At 53.3% G+C, this 8249-nt stretch overlaps 2 protein-coding genes across 2 annotated transcripts; one reads left to right on the top strand and one right to left on the bottom strand.

The window, feature by feature from the left end:
* Positions 1–3608: 3608 nt before the first annotated feature.
* On the top strand, positions 3609–5978 carry LOC143891950 (uncharacterized). The gene is made up of 2 exons (XM_077396442.1): positions 3609–4956; positions 5512–5978. Exons 1-2 carry the CDS (start codon positions 3609–3611, stop codon positions 5976–5978), a joined length of 1815 nt encoding a protein of 604 aa, XP_077252557.1.
* A 671-nt stretch (positions 5979–6649) lies between these two features.
* On the bottom strand, positions 6650–8040 carry LOC143891943 (uncharacterized). Its single transcript, XM_077396435.1, has 3 exons — positions 7890–8040; positions 7416–7810; positions 6650–7329 (listed from the first exon to the last, which is right to left on the bottom strand). The coding sequence occupies exons 1-3, from the start codon at positions 8038–8040 to the stop codon at positions 6856–6858; spliced, it is 1020 nt and encodes a 339-aa protein (XP_077252550.1). The 3' UTR covers positions 6650–6855.
* Positions 8041–8249: the final 209 nt, after the last annotated feature.

The following is an 8249-nucleotide window of genomic DNA, read 5'->3' as shown; positions in this document are numbered from 1 at the left end:
TTGGGGCATTAACTCCCCACCTACCCCAAACTTTCCTTATAAAAAGGCTTCCAAAGCTCATAAATTAGGGTATTGAATTCTTACCCACCACTCTAAAAACCACCCCTTCACCCCGGCTCTTACTGACTTGAGTGTCGAAGGGTCTGTCCGGAGTACACTCCGGGTCGGCCATTCTGACCTCGTTTGCTTCTGTGCAGGACACAGTTAATCAGGACTCTAACCTCCATTTCACCTCCTCGAGCCCTCCAGCTCGGCTCTTACGTCACTGTCATATTTGTTAACCGATTTCGGGCCTAACAGATTGGCGCCATCCCGTGGGACCCCAGAACTAAAGGCTGTTCCAATCACTTTACAAAAATGGCAGGGCGCAAGAGTGCGCGGGTGCCAACCGCACGGACTACCCGAGCCGTGCTACCCGGCAGGACTCGGAGTGAGCGACTCGCCTCGCTGGTGGTGGCAGCTTCTGCTACGGCCGAACAGAGCCAGCCTCGTTCGGAACACCTCAACTCCATGTCCACTCCAGAGCAAGTTCAAGCCCTCTTTCGGCAAATGACAGCTCTCGTTGGACAGTACCAGCAGTTACTCCAGGCGCCCCCCAACCTCCTCCGGAAGCTCCACGACCTGTCCCCGAGAGGCCAGATATCCACAGGGGAGAGTCGTCGCGCCATGGTGAGGACCGAACTCACCACCCCACCAGACAAGTCCGTCACCCCGCGGCCAGGCACGCACAGACAGAGCCGCACCACCGTCGAAGGTCGCGGTCTCGCTCACCGCAAAGGCACCGAGCTCATGAAGAGCGCGTGCCACAAGCAAAATCCTGGTCCCGTCGTAGAAGTCCGGAAAGCCACTCCGGCTCCGCGGCGAGCCCATTTGCGGAAAGAAACAGGTCCCCAAACCGTAGAGTTGACCCGGTGCTGCGGAAAATAGAAGAGATGGACCACAGAATCGAAGAGCTGGCTAAAGATCAAAGCCGACCTGTTTCTAGGGCGTTCACGAGTAGAACGCCATTCACCGACGACGTCATGGCCGCCCCCGCACCCAGGGGATTTAAAATGCCAACTATTCCGCAGTATGATGGGACCACTGACCCCGTGGACCACTTGGAGACGTTCCGAACAATGATGCTCCTCCACGGTGCGTCAGATGGCTTCCTTTGCAGAGCATTCCCGACGACCCTGACAGGTGCAGCAAGGGACTGGTACTCAAGGATCAGACCGAACTCCATCAGCAGCTTCGATGACTTCGGGGAAGACTTGGTCCGCCACTTCATGAGCAGCCGTAGGCCAAGGAAAACAACAGCATCCTTAATGGCCTTGCGGCAGGAGGATAATTAACCTCTCAAAGCCTTCGTCAGCCGATTCAACAGGGAGGCGCTTCAAGTGCCAAATCTAGACCCCTCGGCCGCTACAAACGCACTTCTCGCAGGTGCTAGATCTAATGATTTCCGCCGAGCAGTGGCCCGCCGGAATCCACTCTCCCTAGCGGACCTAATGGCTGGGGCGGAGGAATATATTTCGGTAGAAGAGACTTTGGCAGCTCTGGACTCGAATCGGAGGAGGGCCTCTGATGATATGAACCGAGACAAGCACCCTGCTAAGCCGCGTAGGGATGACAAGGTTGTCAGAAGAGACAAGTCCCCCCAAAGAAGGGAGGAAAACTTCACCCCTCTCAACCCATCCCGAAGGCACATACTAGCTGCTATCAGCAGAGAGGAGTTCATAAAGTGGCCAACCCCAATGATCTCCAAGGGGAACAGGAGAGACAAGTCAAAATACTGCCGTTTCCACAGGGACCACGGCCACGACACGGACGACTGCTGGCAGCTGAAGGAGGAGATCGAGCAATTGATCAGCCGGGGCTATTTGAAAAAGTATGTCCGAGGTGACACCCACAAGAACGAGCCCAAGGAGAGAGGTCCCCAGGGCCAGAGTCCTCAGCGGTCTCAACCGCCCCCAGCCCGAAGACAATCTCCTCCACCGCCTAGTCCACAACTAGAAGTACCCCGCTCCCAGCCAAGGGGAGTCATCGGCACAATCATGGGCGGTCCGGCAGCTGGTGGCACCTCATCCGCTGCGCGAAAAGCTTACGCACGCCGAGTCAATACCGTGCACGCATGCGACAAGAAGATGAAGACGGAGAATGAGATCTCCTTCTCTGATGCAGACCTCGACGGCTTGATATTACCACATGACGACGCCCTAGTCCTAACCATGCTCGTCGCGAACTGGGAGTTGAAGAAAATTCTGGTAGACAATGGGAGTTCAGCCGACATCCTGTACTACCACGCCTTCGAAAGGATGATGATAGGTGACGACCGCCTAAGGCCGGCAAACTCAGATCTCTTCGGCTTCTCGGGAGAGGTAGTCAAGGTTGAGGGACAGATCGAACTTCCTGTCCTCGTCGGAGAATCACCCTGCCAAGCCTTCGCCATGGTCAACTTCCTAGTAGTGCGGGCCACTTCGGTCTATAACGCTATTTTAGGACGGCCGGGCCAGAACCAGATCCGCACTGTCACATCTGCTTATCACCAGAAGATGAAGTTTATTACGCCCAATGGCGTTGGAGAAGTAAGGGGGGACCAGCCGCAGTCTAGGGAGTGTTATGCAATGGCACTGAAAGGCAAAAACGCGACAGAGTCATTTCCGATTGAGCTACTCGACATGAGGAGCGAAGCTCAGGGAACTCAACCCGCAGAAGACCTTATCTCCATCCCCCTGTGCAGAGATGATGATGAAAAGGTCGTTAAGACTGGCTCCTCTCTAGACGACGGCACCCGGCGCAGCCTCACCCAATTTCTTCAGAACAACGCAGATGTCTTTGTATGGACCTCCGCAGACATGCCCAGTATTAATCCGGAGGTCAGTACGCACAGGCTAGGTGTTGACCCAACCTCCAGGCCAGTAAAGCAGAAAAGAAGACACTTCGCCCTCGAGAGGCAGCGGGCGATCAAAGAAGAAGTAGAGAGGCTCCTGAAAGCCGAATTCATTCGAGAGATCCAATACCCGGACTGGTTGGCAAACGTAGTCCTGGTAAAAAAGGCAAATGGGAAATGGAGAACCTGCATCGACTTCACTGATCTGAATAAAGCCTGTCCCAAGGACAGCTACCCACTCCCAAAGATCGATCAGTTCATCGACGCCACTGCAGGTCACGAGTTACTGAGCTTCATGGACGCCTTCTCCGGATATAACCAGATCAGAATGTATAAGTCAGATATCCCGAAGACCTCCTTTGTAGCAGACCAGGGGACCTACTGCTACTGTGTTATGCCCTTTGGCCTGAAAAACATCAGGGCCACATATCAGAGGCTCGTAAACAAACTCTTTCGGACTCAGATCGGCCGCAACATGGAAGTCTACGTTGACGACATGCTGGTCAAAAGCCGGAGTACGCAAGATCATGTCTCCGACTTGGAAGAAATGTTCCAAGTCCTGAGGGAGCACAAGATAAAGCTCAATCCCACCAAGTGCACCTTCGGTGTCAGCTCTGGAAAATTCCTGGGGTTTATGGTTAGCCAAAGAGGCATAGAAGCCAATCCAGAAAAAATCAAGGCCGTGGTGGAGCTCACTCCGCCCAAAACCATCAGAGAAGTGTAGCGACTGACAGGGATGATAGCCGCGCTGGGGCGCTTCGTTTCAAAATCTGCGGAGAGGTGTCTCCCTTTCTTCAACGCAGTCAAAGGATTTAAGACCGCGCACTGGACAGAGGAATGCCAGGCCGCCTTCGAGGAGTTAAAAAGATACTTGTCCTCTCCACCGCTATTGACAAAGCCTGAGCCTGGTGAGGAGCTACTCTTGTATCTATCTATAAGCCCCCTTGCTCTGGCAGCAGTCCTAGTTCGTGAGGATCACAGTCAACAAAAGCCGGTCTACTACGTTAGCAAGGTCTTACACGATGCTGAAATAAGGTACCAGCGGGTCGAGAAATTGGCTTACGCGCTGGTGATGGCGGCCAGGAAGTTGAGACCGTATTTTCAAGCTCACACGATAAAGGTCCTTACTGACCAGCCGCTCAGGCAAGTTCTCCATAAGCCGGACACCTCGGGGCGACTCGTTAAATGGGCCGTGGAACTGAGTGAATTTGACATCCGCTACATGCCCAGGCTCGCAATCAAAGCTCAGGTATTGGCAGACTTCGTAGCTAAATGCTCCATCCCCCGACAGGCTGCCGAATTTGAAATTGTTCAAACCCCAGTTATGGAAAAGTCGGTAACTCATGAGGAGCGAGCGGCGGTTGAGGCTGAGGCAGAAATCGTCCCCGCGCCAGCAGAACAGGATCCATCAGCCGCCGAGCCCCTCTGGGAAGTGTACGTGGACGGGTCTTCGAACAGGGGTGGCTGTGGCGCCGGTCTGATTCTCACCGGACCAAACAGCTTCACCGCAGATTATGCCCTAAGGTTCGGATTCCACGCATCTAATAATGAGGCAGAATACGAAGCCCTCCTCACCGTTCAAGTCAAGGCCCAAAGGCTGAAAGCCTACTGTGATTCCCAGTTGGTTACAAATCAGATCCAGGGAACATACGAAGCCCGCGACGAGCGTATGATCAAGTACCTCTCCCTGGTCCAACAGTTATCCACCAAGTTCAAAAGTTTCGAGGTCGTCAGAATCCCTAGAGCAGAGAACACAAAAGCAGACGTACTATCTAAGCCAGCCGCGTCCGGATATACGACTCTCGGGAATATATGTATGGAGTTCCTACAGAGATCCAGTATCGATAGAAGGGTCGCTGAAATCATGGAGGTAGAACACGAGTCATGCTGGATGGACGAGATCGTCGACTACCTGCGTAGTGGGAAACTACCTGAGGCGAAGAAAGAAGCCCGCAAGGTGATCCAAAGGGCAACCCGATTTTCACTCGATGGCGAGAGCCTGTTCAAAAGATCCTACACCCTCCCATACTTAAAGTGCCTCCGGCCCAGCGACGCCGCGTACGCCCTGCAAGAAACACACGAAGGTATTTGCGGAGAGCACCTGGGGGGCAAGGCCCTGGCGATCAAAGTTTTGCTGAGAGGTCTGTACTGGCCGACCCTGAGACAAGATGCCCTGACCAGGAGGTGCGAAAGATGCCAAAAGTTCTCCCCCACCATCCATCAGCCTGCTGTATCCATGGCTCCAATCATCAGCCCGCTACCCTTCGCGATTTGGGGGATGGATATCTTGGGCCCCTTTCCACCGGCCTCCGGAAGGCGCACCTTCGTAGTAGTGACCATTGATTATTTTACCAAATGGGTGGAGGCCGAACCTCTAGCCCAGATCACCGAGCAGAATGTACAGAACTTCTTCTGGAAATCAGTGGTCTGCAAATTCGGGATTCCTCGCGCCTTGATAACAGATAACGGCAAACAGTTCGACTGCCGAAACTTTCGGAAGTTTTGCTCCGACCTGAAAATTGAGCAGAGGTTCACCTCCGTAGCACACCCACAAACCAACGGGCAGACAGAAGTCACAAACCGAATCCTACTGCAAGGGATCAAGAAAAGACTGGACGAAAAAGTTGGTCGATGGACAGATGAGCTCTACCATGTCCTATGGGCTTATCGCACCACCCCGCGCACACCAACGGGCGAGTCTCCATTCAACCTGTCCTTCGGAACAGAGGCGGTAATACTTGTCGATGTGGGCACCCCGTCCGCTAGAATTTCCAACTTCAACGAACAGCTCAACGGTGACGGGCTACGCGCGAATCTTGACTTATTGGAGGAGGCCAGAGAAGAATCCCGAATAAGAGTCGCCGCCTACAAGCAGAAAGTATCTCGCTATCATGACTCGAAGATACGCCCTAGGGAGTTTCGAGTTAGAGATCTGGTCTTAAGGAAAGCTGCTATCTCCCAACCCAAGAAGGCCGGAAAGCTTTCCCCAACCTGGGAGGGGCCTTACCGAGTAAAAGAGGTGATTCGCCCGGGAAGTTATAGACTGGAAACACTCGAGGAACAACTACTACCACATGCCTGGAACCCAAAGAACCTTCGCAACTAATACCATCAGTAGCGAAGCAGCCGGCACAAAAAAAAAAGAAAAAGAAACTTTGTAAATATCTCCTGATTGTGAATGAAAGAACCCTTTTTTTTTTACAAGTGCCTTCGTGTCCGTCAAATTGGAAAACCCAGTTCACTAAAACTAGGGTACTCGACGTTTGGTTCGCCACGGCTTGTCTCCGCAAAGACCGGGAGCCCACTCCTGGTCCGGAACCAGCCCGGATGCAAAAACCAAAGCTCCTTCAAAACCCAGTTCACTAAAACTTGGGTACTCGACGTTTGGTTCGCCACGGCTCGTCTCCACAAAGACCGGGAGCCCACTCCTGGTCTAGAACCAGCCCGGATGCAAAAACGAAAGCTCCTTCAAAACCCAGTTCACTAAAACTAGGGTACTCGATATTTGGTTCGCCACGGCTCGTCTCCACAAAGACCGGGAGCCCACTCCTGGTCTGGAACCAGCCCGGATGCAAAAACCAAAGCTCCTTCAAAACGCAGTTCACTAAAACTAGGGTACTCGACGTTTGGTTCGCCACGGCTCGTCTCCGCAAAGACTGGGAGTCCACTCCTGGTCCGAAACCAGCCCGGACGCAAAGACCCAAGCTCCTGAAAAACATAGCACGTCAGGACCAACCTAAGTCCATGACGCCTACCTAGAGCGATAGCTACGCAGCATACGGCCAAGCAGTATAAACTAGAGACGGACAAGCATAGAAGAGGTAGACAATAAAAGTTTGCTTTCCATTCATATGTTGGGGCCTCAGAGGATCATTACAAAAGAGACGCCTCAACGGGCTGTTAAAAAAAAAAAGGAGTTGGGCCTCTAAGGGGCCGTTACAAAAAGGAATCAAGAAATCGCCAAAAAAGGGGAGAAAGAGAACTCAAGGCGCCCCATTGCCCCCATCCCGCGCTGAATCTGCCCCCGGAGGCAAGACTGCGTCAGCTGCGGCCAGCTCCTCGCCAGTAAGCGTCGGTGGGTCAGGTATAACCATCATCGACAGGTCAACGCCCGGATTGGAATCCTTGACCTGCTCAAGGCAGTCAAAAAACCCTATCTTGTAGGCCTCACTGGATAGAAGAAGGAGTTCGTCCTCCTTTTCCTGAACGGCCGTCGCCTGCCTCGATAGGGCTCTCTCCCTCTGAGCGTTGAGGGCTTCCGTCGCTTCCTCCTTCTGCGCGGCCAGCTGAGCAGCAAAATCCTCTCTCAGCCGCTTGATCTCGTCGGCATATTTTTCGACGGACTTCTTCAGCTCCTTCGCATCCTTTTTCAGCTTCCCATTCTCCTCCTCAGACTTGGTTATAGCATCGGAAAATTTCTTACTCTTCCCCCGAAGATCATTGAAGTACACTCCGATCTATAAAATACAGATGAGCAAGTGTTAACACAGGTAAACGAAGTAGAAGGCGAACAAAGAGTGAGCGTACTCGTCAGCCATCTTACCTGATAAAGAGAAGAAAATACGGCCTCTTCGGTCGTAGGTGGCGCCTCGTGGAGAACCTGTTGCTTGTCTTTGTCAAGAATACATTTACTTTGAATCTCTACAGCTACCCGGCTCTCTCCAAGGCCGGTATCAGTCTTTTGGACGGCCCAATTTGGCCGAAAAACATTATCTCCGGACCTCGCCGGGGGCGGGAGGGTGCCAGCAGATGTCGCCACAGTCCTCGAAGACCCTGCGCCCCGGCCGGATGAACTCACCAATTTCACCGAACTCTTGGCCTTGGGTGGGGCGGCGCGTCCTGGGTTGGAGCCGGACTCGCCGTCTCCGGGGCCTTCCTTTTCTGGCCCTGACGGACCGTCCCACCTCATCTTATCGACTAACGACTGCTGCTGCATCTCTGAAAGATAGACAAAAACAAAACCAGTCAGAGACAAGAAAAAAGGAAAGACAAATTTTAAAGGAGGCTATCTACGTACGTGCCCGGGTCGCAGTACTAAGGCCCAACCCAACCAAAACCTCTTCCCCTTGGAAGTCTGAACAATCAGCAGGCCCCTCCCGGTCCAGCACCTTCCGAAGTAGAGCGAGGGTTCTCGCATCTTCACCCTCAAGGAACGGCTTGCGACTCATCGCGACTGTATCCGGGGTTCCCCATTTCAAAGGGACCGGCCAAGGCTCGCTGGACTCCGTGTCCTCGACATAAAAGAACCTGTTCCTCCACAGGTGTATGGAGGAGGGAATGCCAGTGATCATTTTTATCTCCGGATGCTGGCTAATGTAAATCCAACCCCCACCCTTGTGCTTCTTCAATTGCGCACACGCGCGGAACAACGGTACTG

This window comes from Tasmannia lanceolata, unplaced genomic scaffold (genome assembly GCF_043159265.1).
Source record: "Tasmannia lanceolata isolate RefF3 unplaced genomic scaffold, GAP_Taslan_0.1 ptg000002l, whole genome shotgun sequence".
Taxonomy (NCBI): Eukaryota; Viridiplantae; Streptophyta; class Magnoliopsida; order Canellales; family Winteraceae; genus Tasmannia; species Tasmannia lanceolata.
Note: the sequence above shows the minus strand (reverse complement) of the source record. Positions and strands in the feature narration are given on the sequence as shown.

Bases quoted from the DNA above. Each gene is read 5' to 3' on its own strand.
- LOC143891943 (XM_077396435.1), bottom strand. From the start codon at position 8,040: ATGAGTCGCAAGCCGTTCCTTGAGGGTGAAGATGCGAGAACCCTCGCT. The intron at 7,811-7,889 runs GTACGTAGATAG...TCTATCTTTCAG, and splicing joins TAGTACTGCGACCCGGGCAC to AGATGCAGCAGCAGTCGTTA. The intron at 7,330-7,415 runs GTAAGATGGCTG...TGTATTTTATAG, and splicing joins TATTTTCTTCTCTTTATCAG to ATCGGAGTGTACTTCAATGA.
- LOC143891950 (XM_077396442.1), top strand. From the start codon at position 3,609: ATGATAGCCGCGCTGGGGCGCTTCGTTTCAAAATCTGCGGAGAGGTGT. The intron at 4,957-5,511 runs GTATTTGCGGAG...GTCGATGGACAG, and splicing joins CCTGCAAGAAACACACGAAG to ATGAGCTCTACCATGTCCTA.